This window comes from Bos indicus, chromosome 24 (genome assembly GCF_029378745.1).
Source record: "Bos indicus isolate NIAB-ARS_2022 breed Sahiwal x Tharparkar chromosome 24, NIAB-ARS_B.indTharparkar_mat_pri_1.0, whole genome shotgun sequence".
NCBI classification, from domain to species: Eukaryota; Metazoa; Chordata; class Mammalia; order Artiodactyla; family Bovidae; genus Bos; species Bos indicus.
In genome coordinates, this window is record NC_091783.1 from 58,193,392 (window position 1) to 58,213,917 (window position 20,526).

Sequence of the window (20,526 nt, forward strand, 5' to 3'; positions counted from 1 at the left end):
AGGCAGGCAGACTCCCATCCACTGCACCACCAGGGAAGTCCCATAAAGCCGATTATTGTTTCATTAAAAGATATTCCCCGTCTCCAGTAATAGGGAAAGACAGTTTTCCAAGCTCCGCTGCTTGAAAAAATATCTCTTCACTGTTCATCAGGAATGTAATACAAGATCTCTGTGATTCTGTCTATACTAATTAAATATATGGAATGAGGAAAGTGGAAGCTGGTTCTAGCTAGTCTTTCTTAGTATAAGGAAAACGTAAAGACTACCTTGAGGGTCTGGAACCTGGGAAAGGAGAGTGAGACTGGCTTTTTTTGGCTGCTGTTTGGTTTTGTCTGGATGTGTGTGTGAATGGTATTCTAAGACTGATCCACTCTCCTGGTTAATGAAAATTACAAAGCTCATCTCTTCTCCTTCCCAGGAGCATCTGGTCTTCACAGTCTGTCTGTCATATCAGTACTCAGGACTGGAAGACACAGTAGAGGAAAAGCAGGAGGTGAACGTGGGAAAACCTCTCATTGCTAAACTCGACATTCACCGGGGCTCGGGGAGGAAGACGTGCTTCCAGACTTGTGTCATGTGTAACGGCCCTTATCCCAGCTCTGCCGCCAGCGCCGCGGGGGCGGCCCGCTACCGCCCACCTCAGGACTCCTTCTCCGGGGCTTACCACTCCCACCTCAGTAACTCAAGCAACGTGATGCCATCAGATGGCTGTCGCTGCAGTCGGACTGCGGACGCCTTCGTTTCAAGTCATCACACCCACCATTACTCGTGTCAGTTTGGCAGAAGCAACGTGCCAGTAGAGACGACGGATGAAATTCCATTCACTTTCTCTGATGGGCTTAGAATTTCTGAAAAGTGACTTCTTTGTTCTTGAAAGTTCTCATAATTAATAGATGTCTCATCCAACAGTACTTACATAAAGTGAGATATTAGGGGGAAAGCAAATAGATATACATGTAGCAAGAGAAAATTAGTTAACAGGCATTTCGTGGCAAACTCAGGACTTTGAGATGTTGGAATTATTTAACTACAGACCTCCTCTTAAGATTTTGTGGATGGGTTAATTTGTTCTGTAAGTATGAAGTATGGACATGTATATGTTTATGTACATAACAGTGTTTTCATCTTGACCACTCTGAAGTATGAGCAGTGCGAACGGCATTACTATAGAATAAGTCATTGTATTTCTAGAACCAGGAAAAGGACCTTGGTGATGATCAGGCTTCACCTAATTTTTGTCAGTGGGAGAAACGCACCGAGGCGTCTTCTGTGAGTTGGAGCTGAGGCCGCCAGGTTTCTACTGCAGTGTTCATTCCACTACACATCGCCTTCCTGACAGCTTCTGAGACAAGCACGATTTCTGTAGATAGACTCAAAGATGTGTAAATAAGAATGTCTGTGTATAATCTAGGAGCGCATGAACTTTAGTTTGTGATTACAGGACTTGGCTACAAATACTAGTTAGGTTTGTATATAAATCTTTGTAGAACGGGCTGAAATGTCTTATTTCTTACTTCTTAAGGTCATGAAAGCACATGAGAAGTAATAAAATGTTTTTCTATGGTAAAGCTTTAGGCAGCAGGATAATATTGCTACTGGATAATCTTGGTAGCTGTTTACCTGAATCTTATAAACCCTGGACCTGACTTCCTTGATAACATGTATTTTCTCATTGAATTTTACTGGCCTTAGGAGATAATCACCTTTGGTTCTACAAAAAGCAAGTTTAAAAAGCAGCTGGCAGTAAAAGGAAAAGGTTGAATTAGTAATTTTAAGACATCCCCAAAGAAAATTGCAGGCCTAGATGTCTCCACTGCTCTATTCTACAGACATTTAAAGAAGGCGCACCAATCCTTTGTAAACTCCTCCCAAAAGTAGAAGAGGAGAGAACACTCTCTGCGACCCCATGAACAGCAGCACACCAGGCCTCCCTGTCCTTCACCATCTCCCGGAGCCTGCTTAAACTCATGTCCATTGAGTCGGTGATGCCACCCAGCCATCTCATCTGTCGTCCCCTTCTCCTGCCCCCAGTCCCTCCCAGCATCAGGGTCCTTTCCAATGAGTCGGCTCTTCACATCAGGTGGCCAGCATATTGGAACTTCAGCATCAGCATCAGTCCTTCCAAAGAATGTTCAAAGTTGATTTCCTTTAGGATTGACTGGTTTGATCTCCTTGCTGTCCAAGGGACTCTCAAGAGTCTTCTCCAACATAACAGTTCAAAAGCATACCATAATACAAAATCAAAGACATCACAGGAAAACTGTAGAGTATTAGCTATTATGACTATAGACACAAAAAATCATCAAAACCCTAGCAAACTAAGTCTAGCAACATATAAAAAGGGTCTTACACCATGAGCAAGTGAGATATACCCCAGGAATGCAAGCTTGGTTTAATGAGTCATATATAAATTATCTTGTTATTCACCATAGTAATATTCTGCAGCGTCACTGTGAATACTAAATTAGCAAATACAGAGCCATTGCTCCTGGGGGGAGCGTGTGTGTGTTTTACACACATACATATCTCAAATAGACTATAACCTTAACTCCTAAAAACAATTTATCCTGGTAGATCTGTTTTGCTGTATTAAAAAAATGAGGTTCAGAAGTACTGACTGACTTGGCTGAGGCCCCCTGGCTAACGGGCCAGCGTGGGGACCCAGACCCATCGGGCGGGCCCAGAGGCAGAGCTCGCCCTGCACTGCCTGCATCTTCTGGCCATGTCTGCAGGGGAGCTGAAACAAGAAGGCAGGGCGCGGCCTCGTTTCTCCTCAGCTGAGAACATGCACGTCGGGGAGATCAACTCGTCAACCATCTGCACACGTCCATGAATGGTCATCGAAGGGCTGCAAGTGTTGACTTGGGGATTATAAACAAACTATAAAGAAGTAAATTGGCAAATTCACACAGAATCGTGAGTGAGGATCCTGTTCATAAAGAGAAAAGTGACCATTAACATTGTTTTGTTTAACTTTTCATCGTGTATTGGGGTACAGCTCATTAACAATAAATTAAAACTGGATTTTACACTTTGGGGTCACCTGACCTTGCTGTGGTCCCAGGAAATAACCTCGTTTCGGGGCGCGCAGTGGCATTCCCACCAGGAAGATGAAGTGTGCCTGTTGGGGATGGCCAGGTGAGCCCTCCCTGGAAGCACACCCATGGGGACGGGTGAAGAGACTGTAAGCATGTTAGGAACCAGGGGAGACTCTGATGAATCTGGGATCCAGGCTGAACTGACCCAGACACCCATCTCGTTAACCAATGCTGCTGGCGAGCTGGACGCTTAAGCCCAGAGTCCAGTCAACAGCATGTCTGCTGCCAGCAAACTCTCTGACAGAAGGTCTTTAGCAGTCGGAACCCCAGTCGCCCTGAGGCTCACCCTGCTGGTCTGAGAGCCATCCTAGCCGCTGTCTGCTGACTCCACACATCTCAGGCCTGACCCATGAAGTGTCCGTGTCTTAAAGTGACCCTCAGGACCAGCTTTCCCCTCAGTGTTAGGCCCTGGACCCTGTTGGCAGATGTCATCAACACGGCTGACCGGGGCCCAAACCGGGGCTGCAGGAACTGTAATGGTGGTGAGACCTCAGCGCTGCTTTATCTGCTGACTCAGACGGACATCCCCAAAGACTGCAGTGAGGAAGAAGAAGGACTTTCACAGTGTCCTGCCCACCTGAGCTGCATGGCCAGCCTCCTGCTGAAGACCCATGGGTGGACAGAGGCCTCTTTGCGGCTGGGCCACGGGCAGCCTGCTTCCAAAATGGAAGGGTCGGCTGGCACCACCTGGGAGCTAGCTTTCTGAGCACACGCCTGCGGTCTCGGGGCCCCGGTGAGCCTGGGGCTGGGCTCCCGAGACCTCGTCCCAGAAGCCACAGCCCCAGGGACGACAGCGGGGCCGTGAGGGGACGGAAGGGCCCTTGTAGGCCGCAGGCCCCCAGGTTTCACGTCTGATCCAGAGGATGTGAGCATGCCTGAGGTCGACGCTGAGCCCAGCTTCAGATGCCCGGGGCGCCTAGGTGGGAAGACTGGGGCTCTCCAGAATCCCCGATTCCTAAATCAGCCCCGGGGGAGGACTTCAGAGAGACCCCGTGCCTCACGCACAGGTGCCGGCAGGCTCAGCCGACCCCGGACGAGTCCGCCACACGCCCTGTGTCTGCTTCCAGGGCCACCTCGGGCCACTGCTGCCCTCGTGGGTGAGCAGCCGGGAGCCAGGGGAGAAGCCGTCGGGCCCCCACCGCCCCAGCCCTCCCTGAGCTCGGCCAGCTTCCTTAGCGCAGGGACCGGGTGTGCCCTGCGGGTGCCGCTCATGAAAGGACCAGAAAGGTGGCTCTTTGGAGCCCCCCACCCTCAGCCTCCACCCGTGGCGCCTGGGCATGGACTGAGCTGCCTGGGCACCTGCTGCCACCCCCGTGTGGGCTGGTGACCGCGGGCGTGCTGCCAGCAGCTGCCCACCGACAGGCTGCCCCCTGCCCTGAGGCAGCGCCCACACTGGCGCCCACGGGCCTGAAGTCCAGAATGCCAGGCACCTGGAGAGGGGCAGGTGGCTCTGCGGGAGGACAGAGGTGTCCTCCCCATGCTGCGCGTTCTGTGTCCTCTCCATGACGATGCTGGTGACGAGGCTTGCTCCGGGATTACAGGGCTTAAGCTGAGAAGCTACAATCCCACTTTCTTCCATAAAACTGCAGATTTCCTTAGCCACTCTGATGCTTCTAGCCACAGCAGCCTTCCTGGTAGAGATGTGATCCTACCAAGAAGAGGCAGCATGAAATTAAAAGGCTTAGGCTCAAGAGGACAGCTCCCCTGGGTTCAAAGCCCAGCCCTCTCATCTCTTAAGCCTCACTTTTCTCCCAAGTACCATCTGCCGCAGGGCTCCTTGTTCTTGTTACTCAGTCGTATCCGACTCTTAGCAACCCCATGGACTGCAGCACGCCAGGCCTCCCTGTCCATCACCAACTCCCGGAGTTCACTCAAACTCATGTCCATCGAGTCAGTGATGCCATCCAGCCATCTCATCCTCTGTCGTCCCCTTCTTCTCCTGCCTTCAATCTTTCCCAGCACCAGGGTCTTTTTCAGTGAGTCGGTTCTTCACATCAGGTGGCCAGAGTATTGGAGTTTCAGCATCAGTCCTTCCATTGAATACTCAGGGGTACTAGTAAGCATTAGGTAAGGTCACCCAATAAAAGCATGAGCAGGCACATAGTAAAAACAAAACATAGGTCACCCACCAGGTTATTAAACTGCAGAGAAAAGAAAGGTGTAGTGGGCTGAATAGCGCCCCCCCCACACCAAGGCAATGGCAGCCCACTCCAGTTTTCTTGCCTGGAGAATCCCAGGGACGTGGGAGCCTGGTGGGCTGCGTCTATGGGGTCGCACAGAGTCGGACACAACTGAAGCGACTTGGCAATAGCAGCAAAGGTATCTCTTAATCCCCCAGAACCTGTGACTGCAACCTTATTTGGAAATATTGTCTTAGCAGATATAACTAAGCATCTGGAGGGAATTCCCTGGTGGTCCAGCGATTAGGGCTCTGTGCTTTCACTGCTAAGGAAAAGCACAATCCTTTGTGCTCAATCCCTGGTGGGGAACTAAGATCCTGCAAGCTGCGTGGTGCAGCCAAAAAAAATTTATAAGAAAATAGGCAAAAAAAAAAAAAAAAGGATCTGGATGCGAGATCATCCTGGATGAGGGCGGTCCCTACCCCAGTGGTAAGTGTCTGTGCGTGTAAGAGGCGGAAAAGAAGACAAGGCCCAGTAGAGGTCGTGTGAAGGTGAGGCGGGCACGCGCGGCACAGCCGCAAGCTGAGCGCGCGCCCCCTACAAGCTGAAGAGGCAGGGAAGGCGTGCCCTGCAGACTCTCCCACGGGAGAACGGCCCCGCCAAGACCTCACTTTCTGCCCATTGACACGAAGTTTGGATTTCTGGCCTCCAGAACTTGGAGACAATAAACTTCCGTTGTTTCATGTCGCCAAGCTGGTGAAAATGGGTTGTGACCGCCGTAGGAACCAGCACAGGATGGCAGCTCGCGGGTGAGGCACCTCCGACTCCAGCCCCGAGCGGCTGGGAAGGACACGGAGGAGAGCGGAGAGCGGGCGGAGCCGGCCGAGCGGCCGCTTCCCCGCTGCTGTTAGTCTCCTGCGCCCCCTCCTGGTCCCAAGGCAGACGCGCGCCCCCGCCAGTCCAGACACTCACTGTCTCGAGAAATGGCAGAACGGAGGGGATCTCAACATTTAAAACAGAAGCTTGTCTCCAGGGAGGTCCCTGGTGGCGCAGTGGTTCGGATTTGGCGCCTTGGCCGTCGTGGCCTGGGTTCAGCCCCTCGTCGGGGACCTGAGATCCCACAAGCCGCACGGCGTGACCCAAAAAAGTTTCTAAGGATTTTAAACCACGCGTTCTTTCCCCTCGTCCTGAATAACACAGCCAGCTCTTTATCCCGTGTCTTGCTCTCTCACGCTCTGTCCTCTCCCACTGCTCTGTACGTTCAGCTCCGCCGTGATGACCCAGCTTTCCTCTCGCTTCCTTGACCCGCTCCTCCCGGACGGAGGACTGTTCCTGGTAGCCCAACCACGCACCTCCCTGGGGTCCCCTCGACCTTGTCACACAGAAATGAACTCAAAACTTCCCCCGCTGATCACAAACTCCTGTCAGCTCACTTCAACCTAATCAGATCCAAAACACACGAACAGCTCGTGGGGAAGATCCCCCGGAGAAGCAAAGGAGCCCATGGGCTACAGCCTATGAGGTCGCAAGAGTCAGACAGACTCAGTGACTAACCCTCCCCAGCAGGGGAGCAGCTGACGCTCACAGCCAGAAGGGGAGAGCCGGGGCGGCTCGCTGGTGGTGACGTCCACTGCACCCTCCGAGGAGGGCTCGGACCCCAGTGAGAAACTCTGGGGCCTGAGCAGCAGGGACCAGCGGGCCTGAAGGGGTTGGGGGCCCCCTTTCAGGACTCCAGGTCTGCACCATCCTCCAGGGCCTGCCTGGCTCTCTGGACCAGGCCTTACCTTGTGTTTTGTTGAGTTCTGGGTGAGTTCAGTTCAGTTCAGTTCAGTCACTCAGTCGTGTCCGACTCTGCGACCCCATGGACTGCAGCACCCCAGGCCTCCCTGTCCATCACCAACTTCCGAAGCTTGCTCAAACTCATGTCCATCGAGTCGGTGATGCCATCCCACCACCTCATCCTCTGTCATCCCCTTCTCCTGCCCTCAAGCTTTCCCAGCATCAGGGTCTTTTCCAGTGAGTCAGCTCTTGGCATCAGGTGGCCAAAGTGTTGGAGCTTCAGCTTCAGCATGTCCTTCCAGTGCTGGGTATGCGCTGGGAGCCCAGCAGAGGGCAGTGCAAGCTCATTTGTCCTTCACTTCTGCGTGGGTTTTTTACAACCTGAGAGCTTGCTTCCCGCTGCAGCCCAGAGCACAGGGAAGGCCGGAGCCTCGGGAAGGGCCGCTGGAGCAGCGGTGTTCGCAGCCACTCAGCCAAGCCATGATGAGGCCTTGCCACTGGCCACTGCCCCTCCTGACCCCTCACCGCTTTACTCTGGTGCTGCAGTCCGTGGGGTCGAAAAAGAGCCAGACACTCCTGAAGCCACCTGGCACTCACATAACTGGGATCAAATATACCTAAACCTGAGCATTCCCATCTAAACCATTTCAAGGGCACCGTTCAGTACCGTCCAGTGCGCACAGAATGCTCCCACTCTAGAGTTTGTGATTTTTCATGGACAGAACCCGAGGCACAGATATGGTGAAATTCAGAGAAAAGGCCGAGACCTGGAGATTGCTTTTGTTGAGAAAAATAAAGGAGGAATTCCAAGGTGGGCCCCAGAGGTTTCTCAGGCTATGGTGCGCCTACAAACTTTCCAGACCCCTCTGCTTCAAGGGGCTGGGTGGGGGTTTCCTGTCCACTTCAGTCACATCTGCCCCCAGCCTTCCCCAGACACTAGCCAGACAAAACCTGCAACTCAACTGGGAGTAGTAGGGAGCACCCCCAAAGGGATCCCTGCCCATGTTCAGAAACAGAACCAAAGGTTATCCAAAGTGAAAGAAAGTGAAAGTCACTCAGTTGTGTCCGACTCTTTGCAACCCCGTGGACTATGCAGTCTACGGAATTCTCCAGGCCAGAATACTGCAGTGGGTAGCCATTCCCTTCTCCAGGGGATCTTCCCAACCCAGAGACCAAACCCAGGTCTCCTGCATTGCAGGCAGATTCTTTACCAGCTGAGCCACCAGGGAAGCCCAAAGGTTATTCAAAATCCTCTCAAATATCACTCTGAAAACAATCTGTACAGTATGCAAATGAAATGTCAGTGGGAAGTGATGATAATTGGGCCCCAAAACGTTTTAGACTTCCCTGGTGGCTCAGTGATAAAGACTCGGCCTGTCAGTGCAGGAGACAAGGGTTCAATCCCTTGGATTGAATCGGGAAGATCCCCTGGAGAAGGAAGTGGCAACCCAGTCCCATATTCTTGCCTGGAAAATCCCACGGACAGAGGAACCTGGCAGGCTACAGTCCATGGGGTCGCAAGACACAACTTGGCAACTAAAACAGCAAAACACTTTAAGCAATAAAATGCATTCAGGTTATTTGGCCTTTGATGAGCTCCAAAGCTGAGCAAGACAGAACTTGAATCCCTATAACAAGAACAGCTAGTATTCAGGCAGGTCCTATGAGCCTGGCACAATGTCAGCTGCTTTTCTCATTCAGGCTTTTGTGATGGATGGAGGTATTGTGTCCGTTTTACAGAGGAGGAAACTGGAGCCCCCAGGACTGCTGGACTTGCTCAAGGTCACAGAGGAAGAAAATGGTGGAGCCTGCATTTGGACCCTTCAGACCAGCTCCAGGTAACTGGCTAGTGAACACAGCTTTGCCTGACTTGCCGGGGGCTGAAGTGCAGTGTCTAAGAGAGAACTGCAGAAATTCTGGCTCAGGGGAGCCGAGAAGCCTGGGGAAGGGTGAGTTTCCCATCTTTGAACAAGGTCAGAGCCACCACCAGTTCCAACTGCCCTTAATCTGTCCATCTGGATTGGTAAATTCGCACATGAAAAATGTTAACAGGGGCATTCACGCACATGCTTACCAGCCAGACCACCTCTTTCCAACACATGCCCTCCATTTCCGCCTTAGTGCAAAAAGAAAAAAAAAAAAGTTGCCCAAAGCACCTCAGAACACCCAGAATGCTTGAACCCTGCAGCAGGAAGACCCCCCGAGCCTGGCCCTCCGTCCCTTTCACACTTGCCTTCGCTGCCAGCTCTTGAAGGGATCTGAACTGAGAGCATCTGGCGAGGAGGCCGTGTCATCCCTTGATCTGAAAGAGCCAAAAGAAAAAGTAGAACAAGAAACACCGAATGAGTTTCTGAACTGATTTGCCTGAACTTCATTTGTTTTCGCTTTAATACATTTTGGCTCTTTTATTTCCAAGTAATGGTAGGTGGTGGGAAAAAAAGGTTTGAAAGTATTCACCTGCGCCAGGCAGCTGAGCAAACAATGAGCTTAATTAACCTCTCTTTCTATCTGACCTTCCCCCTCAACCTGCTCCCACTTCACTGTCACAGGCCGGCGGCGTGGAAGGACCTGTCAGCCACTCTAACTGGTGACGACCTACGTCTGTTTATTCCCTCATCACCCAGCTACACTCACAGACCAAAACCTACAGCCTTCAGAGCCCGGGAGGCGATTGGTTTGTAGCCGAGGCATTTTGAACACACTGTTTCCGTTTTCCCTTTGTTATCCGTTCATTATCTTTTGCAATCGAGGTCTGCTTTCATGTATAGGTACAAGTAGGTGATATTTGAATGTACTTTGAGATAAGTGTTTCAACAGATATTGGGTACTAAAAAAATCATTGGAACAATAAAAGCCCCGCCCGCTGTCTCCAGGGGGGCCGTGTCTGCCTCTGATGCTTTGAATATTTATCTTGCGACATCCCTGGCAGTCCAGTGGTTAAGACCCCATGGAAGGCTGGACTTTAAAAGGCTCACCCTACTTTCTGGAGGAAGACATGTGTACAACTTTAGGGTCTCACCACCCCTAGCTCAGGAGAGCCCCAGCTGTGACCTCCCTTGCCCCCAAGGTGGGGAACATGTGGAGAAGCACAGGTCCCATCTTCGTATTTCAGAAGTGCAAGGGCAACTCGTACGTGAAATGGTCCACACTCCTTGGACTCAGAGAAACAGATGTTATGGAAAGATTTCCATATGATAGAGGTTTCTCTTTGAAATGTCACTGAGTCTCTCTGCCCTGATTTCTCAGTGTGGGAGGCAGAACAATGGCTCCCAGAGGTGTCCAAGTCCCCAGGACCTGGGAATGCTGTCTCACATGGCAGAGGTATTTTGCAAACTCGGTTAACCACCTTGAGATGGAGAGATGATCCTGCATTACCCCAGTGAGCCGACGGCATCACCAGGATCCTTATAGCAGGAATGTGGGGAGAGCTAGTTCAGTTCAGTCACTCAGTCATGTTCAACTCTTTGCGACCCCATGGCCTGCAGCACGCCAGGCCTCCCTGTCCATCACCAACTCCTGGAGTTTACTCAAACTCATGTCCATAGCGTCCGTGATGCCATCCAATCGTCTCATCCTCTGTCGTCCCCTTGTCCCCCTGCCTTCAATCTTTCCCAGCATCAGGGTCTTTTCAAATGAGCCAGTTCTTTGCATCAGGTGCCAAAAGCATTGGAGCTTCAGCTTCAGCATCAGTCCTTCCAATGAATATTCAGGGCTGATCTCCTTCAGGATGGACTGGTTGAATCTCCTTGCAGTCCAAGGGACTCTCAAGAGTCTTCTCCAACACCACAGTTCAAAAGCATCAATTCTTCAGTGCTCAGCTTTCTTTATAGTCCAACTCTTATATCCATATGTGACTACTGGAAAAACCATAGCCTTGACTAGATGGACCTTTGTTGGCAAAGTAATGTCTCTGCCTTTTAATATGCTGTCTAGGTTGGTCATAACTTTCCTTCCAAGGAGTAAGCGTCTTTTAATTTCATGGCTGCAGTCACCATCTGCAGTGATTTTGGAGCTCCCCAAATAAGGTCTGTCAGTTTCCATCTATTTGCCATGAAGTGATGGGACCAGATGCTATGATCTTCGTTTTCTGAATGTTGAGCTTTAAGCCAACTTTTTCACTCTCCTCTTTCACTTTCATCAAGAGGCTCTTTAGTTCTTCTTCACTTTCTGACATAATGGTGGTGTCATCTGCATGTCTGAGGTCATTGATATTTCTCTCGGCAATCTTGATTCCAGCTTGTGCTTCATCCAGCCCAGCATTTCTCATGATGTACTCTGTGTATAAGTTAAATAAGCAGGGTGACAATACACAGCCTTGACATACTCCTTTTCCTATTTGGAACCAGTCTGTTGTTCCAAGTCCAGTTCTAACTGTTGCTTCCTGACCTGCATATAGATTTCTCAAGAGAAATCTGGAGAGCTAGAGAAGAAAGGAAAAGCTCATGTGATGATGGAAGCAGAGACTGGAGGGGTGCTCCTTGAAAGTGGAGGAAGGGGCAACAAGCCAAGGAACCTAAGCAGCCAACAGAAGCTGAAAAGGCAAGGACACAGACCCTCCCCCAAAACCTCCTGCAAGCCCCCCAGGTGCCCCTTACATTGCTCCTCTCTGCATCTCTTGATTCTCACTCTCAGCTGATTTCACCTGTAATCAAATGTTGGGGAGGAGAAGGGACAAACAAGAACCCTCCTCCATTCTCCTCCCTTATTATCCTGCTCCTGGCTCATCCACAATTATTTTTCAGAGCTTTATTCCTTCCCCACCTTGGGGCAAATAAAGAGTGTCCCTTACCTAGAACTCACAGTGCAAATCCAGGTTGTTTACAGGGGAGTTTTACGGCTTCAGACTCGGGGTCAGCGGGTTGAGAACAGCTTGTTCCTTGCCCTGTCCTGACTTTACTGCCATATTACTCAGATTAACAGTTCATCTGTGTTCCCTTTTTTGGCCAGTCACTTCCAAGGGATTTTGTGAAGATTCATAAGCTAGCATTTACAAAGCACTCTTTGAACTCCTACATAAATAAAAAATCTCACAGTTGGAAATCCCGATGCCTTTTAATGAGTCCTTTTAAAATCCCAAAGTATTTAAAAATTCATGTTGCTCCCTAGAAATAACTTTTAGTTCCTATACATAAATGGAGTTCCAGACATATCAGATACATTCAGAGCTGCTGCTACAGAACAATTAGGAGGTACAGGCAGTGAGTTAAGCTCAGTGTATGCACAATCTCATTGATTTTTGGATAAGATAAAGATAAGACAAAGATCACTTGTGACCTGGGCTGTCTGAGTTCCTAAGAGGAAAACAAAGCTCCACAGGTATGTCTGCATTCACCCTGATGTCATCAGCTCGCATGCACAGTGCCTCTACAGGATAGGAATTTGGAGAGGCAAATGGATGGCTTTTCTTTTAATTGTATCGAGGGGAGACAGGCCATTACTGGAGAGACCAAGCTTAAGTCAAAGAAGCAGAAACTGATGATACTGACGGTGCGGGGTTCTCTGCTCTTGCTGCAGCTTACAGATAAAATACACGGTGGCTGGAATCAATTCCTGAAATCAAGACTTTCTTCACCCATCCCCGTTCCTTAAGCCTGCTGCTTCTTTCCCAAGTAAGCACGAAGCCAGGGACTCAAGATACCAAGGACAAGGCGTTCTGTTTGGGAGCTGTTTTCTAGGTATTTTCCGCCCACCCTGACGACCCCCCGGAATGCTACAAAAGTCTTCTCAGAAGGACGTTTAGGGCTCGGTTCATTTTCCAAGAAAAGGACAAGCAGGCCGTGGGGCACTTTCGACTGCCCCGTGTAAATTACGTACAGAGTAGCATAACTGTGTCTTCTTCAGTGGAGGTTTAGAGGCGTCTTGTTTGTAACTCTTGCCTGGTGGCTTAGACGGTAAAGCGTCTGCCTACAATGCGGGAGACCTGGGTTCAATCCCTGGGTCAGGAGGATCTCCTGGAGAAGGCAATGGCAACCCACTCCACTACTCTTGCCTGGAAAATCCCATGGACGAAGGAGCTTCTTGCAGGCTACTGTCCACGGGGTCGCAAAGAGTCTGCACGACTGAGCGACTTCTCTTCACTTTGTTTGTAAATAGCCACCAGGGGGCACTGTTATTCTCTTTAAATACTGCAGGGGGAGGGGGAGGGGGGGAGTCCGCATATAGGGTGTGTCTGTGGCATCTGTGCACACGCGTGTGTTGGTGGTTTGGTCTCTCAGTCATGTCCGACTCTCGAGACTTCACGGAGTGTAGCCTGCCAGACTCCTCTGTCCATGGGATTCTCCAGGCAAGAATACTGGAGTGGGTTGCCAGGGGTGAGATACAACTTCCCTCGCATCCATTCACCTCCATTCAGCCAGGCAGCCAACCCTCCCCTTGTTAAGTCAATACCCTTTTGCAACCCCATGGACTCCATCCTGCCAGGCTCCTCTGTCCATGAGATTTCCCGGGCAAGAATACTGGAGTGGGCTGCCATTTCTTTCTCCAGGGGATCTTCCCGACCCAGGGATCGAACCCACATCTCCTGCATTGGCAGCGGGTTCTTTATCTCTGAGCCACCACAGAAGTCCAATCCCTCCCTTAACTCCCACCCTCCACCCACACCCCTTCATCTGTCATCCCTCTTTCCCCTTCTTGGTCAAAAAAGGAGCAGAGAGCAGCAAGAAAACCCACCAAGATCATGAAACCAACATCGAATCAAAGATACTCCCCAGGACGCCTGGGAAGAACACCGAGATGCCCGCCTCTCTCCTTTGTCTCGAGTTCTCTTTCCTCCCCAGCCCTGGATGCTGACGCTTCACTGCCCTGCAGGGAGATGGTCACCCTGGTGCTTGTGGGCATCTTTCCTTTGGAAAGAGGACTCTAGAGAGAGGAAAGACCTCAGAAAAATGATTCTTTAATGTTGGCTCTTCGGATGCTTTCATATCAGACCATCTGGATCTAGAGGATACGCTGTAGGGAGCCTTCCTTTTCCTGCAAATCACAAGAGCGTGGGAACAGCCATCTCCTCTGCCTCCCCAGCCTCGCCAGAGAACCTGGGGGGAACAAGGAGCCCTGCTCGAGCTGCAAAGCACCCCAGGGTCACTGCTCTTCTTTCTCCACCTGCTCAGGAGGCACTAAAAGCCACGAACCGGAGGACTGCCTCCAGCTGATTTCAAAGGCGTTGACATAATGGACTTCTCGCCACAGAACAAACCTCCAGGGACTCGGGCTAAGCAAACCATTTACAATACTGTCACGACGGCTGGAAAGACAGCGAACGCTTGGGACAGAGCTTGTGTGATGCTGAGCGCTTTGAGTTCAAACCCGGAGGGCACCGTCTAACTGGCTGGGTGACCCTGGGCTGGTTCCTGAACCTGCCTGAGCGTCCATCTCTGTGAATCAAGGTTAATAACCCTTGCACTAGTTTATGGCACGCATGGAGATAACAGAGGTTCATTCCCATGGCCAGAAGGTCAAAGGCAATATTACTATTGCTATTACTACTGTTCACTGTGCACCAGGCCCTGAGCTCCAAGTTCAGCACACATAAACTGCTTTAATCTTCACAGCAACCCTACCTGCAGAAGTTGGAAGTGAAGGGCTGGGGACCAAGGTGCTGGCAGGTTTAAGAAAGATGCTGGCTGGACTAGGGGTCCCATTCCTCCCTGTGAAAAACGAACCAGCATCTTTTTATTTGGCTGTGGGTCAGGGACGTGTGGGGCTTCCCTGGTGGCTCAGTTGGTAAAGAATCCGCCTACAATGTAGGAGACTTGGGTTCGATCCCTGGGTTGGGAAGATCCCCTGGAAAAGGGAAGGGCTACAAACTCCAGTATTCTGACCTGGAGAATTCCATGGAGTGTATAGTCCATGGGATGGCAAAGAGTTGGACACGACCGAGGGACTTTCAGTTCACTGGATCCTGAGTATTTTTGATGATGCTCCAACAACAAAAAGCTACCTCATGGAAGGGTGACAGAACCCGCTCCACATGACACTCCACAGCATGACATTTCCCAGGTTGAAACAACAGTCCCTAAGGAAATGGCCTTGTGGGAGTCCCTTAAAACAGCAAGGGGTACCTGCGGAAGACAGCAATAGTATTTCTGAGAATGTAAAGCGTGTGAAGTACACTAGCATCTCTCTCCCCGGGCGTGGTCAGGAAAGTGGTCCTTGTGCAGCAGCTGTTTCCAGATCTGAAAGCTCACATCGCTCAGTACCAAGACACCTAAACATAAGTAGGGACAGCTCTCTAAAGCGGGGCCTCTCCGGTTCACAAAGTTTGCCAATGTCTCTAGGCCTGGATGGCTTTATCGACTCCCCTCAAGGCCATCAGGACTTTTATTTTCCTGACAGAAAACTGAGGCTAGAAAGAAGATGGGAGGCTTTTCGTCTTTGCAACAGGGTGTGTGTGCGCATGTCTGTGTGTGTGCGCATGTCTGTGTGTGTGTGTGTGTGCATGTCTGTGTGCACGTCTGTGTGTGCGCATGTCTGTGTGTGTGCATGTCTGTGTGCGTGTGTGTGCGCATGTCTCTGTGTGCGTGTGTGTGTGCGCATGTCTGTGTGTGTGTGCATGTCTGTGTGTGCGCGTGCCTGTGTGTGCGCATGTCTATGTGTGTGCATGTGTGTGTGCATGTGTGTGTGCATGTCTGTATGTGTGTGCGCATGTCTGTGTGTGCGCGTGTCTGTGTGTGCGTATCTGTGTGTGCGCATATCTATGTGTGTGCATGTGTGTGTGCATGTCTGTATGTGTGTGCACATGTCTGAGTGTGTGCATGTCTGAGTGTGTGCATGTCTCTGTGTGTGCGTGTGTGTGCATGTCTGTGTGTGTGTGCGCATGTCTGTGTGTGTGCGCATGTCTGTGTGTGTGCGCATGTCTGTGTATGCACATGTCTGTGTGTGTGCGCGGGCGTGAGAGAAGGAAATAAAAGACAGGTGGCGAGAAGCAACGTGGGGAGAGAGAATGAGGCAGCGGGGGAGAAAGGACCCGGCAACACGGGAGAGGAGGTGGAGCGGGGCGGGCGGAAGCCTGCGGATCCCGCGGCCAAGGGGAATCCGGTGGGAGAAGCCATTAAGAGGCCCTGGAAACAGAAACGCTGAGAAGGATGCTTACTCGTTTCGACAGGCTGGTCAGAAAATGCCCAGCGCGAGCTCGGGGGCGGGAGGCCAGGGGCAGCCGCAGGCAGCGGGGCCGCGCCTCCTCACCGGAGGGAAGGCTCACCCCAGGCTCCTGCCGCCTCCTCCCCGCCGCACCCGCGTTTCGGCGCGGAAACAACGAGCCCGGCTGCGCCCACGGGCCGCTCTGCGGCCTCCTCCGTCCAAGGAGGGCCCGAGGCGTCGCACCGCCCGCTGGAAGCGGGTGCCCGGGGTGCCCGGGGGCGCCCACCGCCTCGGAGGAGGTCAGGCCCGGAGAGGCCGCCGCTCCCTCTTCCCGGCCGGGGCCCCGCACGGGGGAGCCGGGCCAGGCCCCGTTGCTGAGGGAACCGGCGGCAGGCCCAGCCCCCTTCCCGCAGAAGCGGCCGGAGGGGCCCGCGCAGGACGGAACTGCCCTCATCTCCAGGCTCCAGAGGCGGCCGGGAGCCTGGCCAGCGCGGGGTGGCCGCGCCCCATTGGCCCCGCGGCGAGAGGGCCACGCACGGCCTCGTCCTAACGGCTCCCTTCGCCTGACCCCCACCAGGCCTCTCCTCAACCACAGACCCCCCAAAAGCCAGGCCCCAGCCCCCCGACACGGGGTGAGCCGGGGGGCCGCGAAGGTGCCCCTCTGACCCCCAGGGCACCTGCACGAAGGGGACACCGGCGGCCCCGGTGAGACACGCGCTTTTGTTTGGTTCCGACTCACTGTGCGTGTGGATCACGCGTCTCAGCTCTGCCTGCAGCCGAGACGCCGGGAGAACGCACAGTGTGCCTCCGCCATGGCCGCCGCCCTTCCCGCTCTGCCCCGCAGTGGGGCTGCAGCTCTGCTGGGAGGAGCGGTCCACACCCCGCGGGGCCTTCCTCAGAGGGTGCAGTGCGGGGTGCTCGCCCCGAAACTGCTCATTAGGGGACATGAGTCGCTGTTTAACGGAGAAGGCAATGGCACCCCACTCCAGTGTTCTTGCCTGGAGAATCCCAGGGACGGGGGAGCCTGGTGGGCTGCCGTCTATGGGGTCGCACAGAGTCCAACATGACTGAAGCGACTCAGCAGCAGCAGCAGCCGCTGTTTACAAGTATCCATGCGGGTGCCGCACCCTATCCGACCACCCCTTACAAGTTCAGATTCAGTGAGTCTGGGCTGGGACTCTGGGAAGGACGTTTGTAAGTGCTCAGGTGATTTTCATGGTTCTCTGAGCAGACACGCACTGGTGGCCGGTGGAGATGAGCCAGCCCCAAGCCCAGCAGGGCTGCCTGGCCTGTGCGAGCTGACCCTGCCAACAGAGACAGGACAACACCATTCTCTTTGACTTAAGCAGTGTTCTTTCTGTCATATTCCTTTTTCTGCTTAAAAAATTTTGTTTTAAAAGTAATGCTCATCATATTTAGGAAATTTATATAGAAAGGAATAAAGAAAAACATTCTGTTACTAAGTGGCACCCAACTCTTGCTGACCTCATAGACTGTAGCCCCCAGGCTCCTCTGTCCATGGGATTTCCCAGGCAAGAATACTGGAGTGGGTTGCCATTTCCTTTCAAATTACCTATAAACCCTCATCACCCCGAGTTATGCGCTGTTAACATTTTGAGTTATTTTCCATCTATTTTCACATATTTACAAAAAAGGTCAGACAGTACATAGTTTTATGTCTTCTTTTCATTCATTTGTAACCTAAGTAAGAAAGGCCGGGGCTTCTTAGACACAGCTGGACAAAGTGTGAGTGGGCAATTTTTTTTTTTTTAGCAGGCTGCTTGGCAATGACTATCAAGAATATTTTTAAATGTTCGCCTTTCAGCCCACTATTCCATGTCTAGTCATCTCTCTTCAAAGGATGATCAGATGCATGCAAAAACTTTTTTAGAGACTTTCATTTTAGTGTTACTTAAAATAGCCAAAATTATCAACCTCATCAATGTATAAAATTACAGGGATAGGTTAATAAATTGTGGTTATTCATGAGATGGAAAATTCTGTAATCATTAAAAATCACATTTTCAAAGAATGTGTACTGGCTGTGATCATCCTTCTCTCCCACAGTCCCCCTACGTTGGTTTCCCAGTCTTTCAGGGAGAGCCCGCCCCTGACTCTACTGCAAGCCCTTTGGATGCTGCAGAGCCATCATCTCCCCTTTCCTGATTGTTCACAGCGTTTATTCTCAGTACCCAACATTTTGGCAGTTTGTTCTTTTTATTGTTTCTTAATACATATGTGTGCGTGCATGCTAATTCACTTTAGTCATGTCCTACTCTGTGCGACACTATGGACGTAGCCCACCAGGCTCCTCTGTCCATGGGATTCTCCAGGCAGGAATACAGGAGTGGGTGCCACGCCCTCCTCCGTATATATATATATATGGGCTTCCCAGGTGGTGCTAGTGATAAATAATCCATCTACCAATGCAAGAGACACAAGAGACCTGGGTTCCATCCCTGGGATGGGAAGATCCCCTGGAGAAGGAAATGGCAACCACTCCAGTCTTCTTGCCTGAAATTCCATGGACAGAGGAGCCTGGCAGACTACAGTCCAAAGGATCACAAAGAGTCTGACACAGCTGAGTGACTAAGCACACACACACACACATATATATATACTTTTTTTTTTTGACTGTGCTAGGTCTTCATTGCTGCGTGGTAATTTTTAGAACTTCAAGCCCAGTAGGCAGCACCTCAAGTAACCCTGAGAGAAGGTCAGGTAGTCTGAATATCAAAAGATTATTGTTAATTAAGGAAAATCAGACATCTCAAGTTAAGGAATGTATTGCTTTTCTATATGTGAAAAGATGCAAGAGTCTGGGCTTGCTGAAACCCTTCCTTTCACCTGTATCTCAGCTGTCTGGGGCCAGTATCCTGTGATTTGATATTTCACATCCTTAGTTCCTTACTCACCACAGGGAGTGGTGGCAGCTCATGGCAGCAACCGCCTGATAGAAGACATTGTCCTTCCTGGGCTCAGAAACACATGTGCAAGACCAGAATCCCTGATGGCTGTGGCGTCCTTGTTTATGATATGGTGGGAAATACTCCATTTCACATGGGCAGTAATGGGCTCCAATGTCTGCTGGGTTCATAAGAGAAAAGAAGCAGAAATCACCAGTCCCTTTAAATTCCAGGCCTGGAACAAACTGAAAAAGTCACTCAGTTGTGTCCAGTTCTTTGCAACCCCATGGACTATACAGTCCATGGAATTCTCTAGGCCAGAATACTGGAGAGAGTAGCCTTTCCCTTTTCCAGGGGATCTTCCCAACCCAGGAATCGAACCAGGGTCTCCCACATTGCAGGCAGATTTTTGACCGACTAAGCTGCAACTGGCAGAACATAATTTCCACCATTTTCTGTTTGTCAAAGCAGTGAGAGGCCAGCGCAGATTCAAGAAAGCAAAGAACTAGACTACACCCCTCCAAGAGGAAGTGGCCTAAGTATAGAAGGAAGGAAAGAACAGATGGGAACCACCTTCTGAGACAAGTTACCACCGAAGGGTCTTTGCAATCCCTTATCTTATCCAATAGGGCTTCCCAGTTAGCACTAGTGGTAAAGAACCCACCTGCCAATGAGGAGATGTAAGAGACGTGCGTTCGATCCCTGGGTTGGGAAGATCCCCTGGAGGAGGACATGGCAACCCACTCCAGTATTCTTGCCTGGGGAGTCAGCAAGGGAAATGTGTGTGTATGCATGCTCAGTTATGTCTGACTCTTTGCGACCCCATGGACTATATAGCCAACTAGGCTCCTCTGTCCATGGGATTCTCCAGGCAGAAATACTGGAGTGGGTAGCCATTTCCTATTCCAGGGGATCTTCCTGACCTAGGGATTGAACCCCTGTCTCCTGCATCTCCTGATTGGCAGGCAGAAGAGATGTTCAAGGAATATTTAACATTTCCTGAACTCTTAAGGCCTGTGACATTCCTCTGTCACAGGATCGCTTGGATTGCAGTCTTGAATTGTGAATTGATTTTCCCCCTGTGCTCTGATAAGCAATGGTATTCCAACAGGAAGCTCTTTGAAGGCAAGGCTCCTACTAGCTACAAGATGCACTTTTGTATCCCCCACACACACAGGTATTTATACATAGTATACCCCACAAATGTGGGGTTCAGTTCAGTCAACACTCTGCGACCCCATGAACTGCAGCATGCCAGACTTCCCTGTCCATCACCAGCTCCTGGAGCTTAGTCAAACTCATGTCCATCAAGTCAGTGATGCCATCCAATCACCTCATCCTCTGTCGTCCCCTTCTCCTCCTGCCTTCAAATGTGGGGTACTTGATTTATTTTCTTTCCTCTGACAGCCCTACCCCTGGGAAGGGAGCATAAAGAAGTGCTTTCACTGAATTTTTGTACCCCCAGAGGGCACGCTGGGCTCCAAGGAAAGCTTGAAACAGCCCCTTTGTTTCCCGAGGTGGGGGTGGCGGGGGAAGCAGAGCCTTCCA

At 51.2% G+C, this 20,526-nt stretch overlaps 1 protein-coding gene and 2 long non-coding RNA genes across 4 annotated transcripts in view; 2 read left to right on the forward strand and 1 right to left on the reverse strand.

Annotated features, from left to right (window-relative positions):
• Positions 1 to 3,029, forward strand: part of MALT1 (MALT1 paracaspase) — a 66,570-nt gene extending 63,541 nt beyond the window's left edge. For both annotated transcript variants that reach the window (XM_019986440.2, XM_070779119.1), the window contains one exon: positions 419 to 3,029. In XM_019986440.2, coding sequence (XP_019841999.2) covers positions 419 to 859 — 441 coding nt within the window. In that variant the 3' untranslated portion in view covers positions 860 to 3,029. The remainder of the gene's footprint in view (positions 1 to 418) is intronic.
• Positions 2,915 to 9,553, reverse strand: LOC139179497 (uncharacterized). The gene is made up of 2 exons (XR_011563867.1): positions 9,455 to 9,553; positions 2,915 to 9,299 (listed from the first exon to the last, which is right to left on the reverse strand). It is a non-coding gene; the product is annotated as an uncharacterized lncRNA (long non-coding RNA).
• On the forward strand, positions 8,671 to 9,891 carry LOC139179499 (uncharacterized). Its single transcript, XR_011563870.1, has 2 exons — positions 8,671 to 8,835; positions 9,547 to 9,891. It is a non-coding gene; the product is annotated as an uncharacterized lncRNA (long non-coding RNA).
• The last annotated feature ends 10,635 nt before the right edge of the window (positions 9,892 to 20,526 follow it).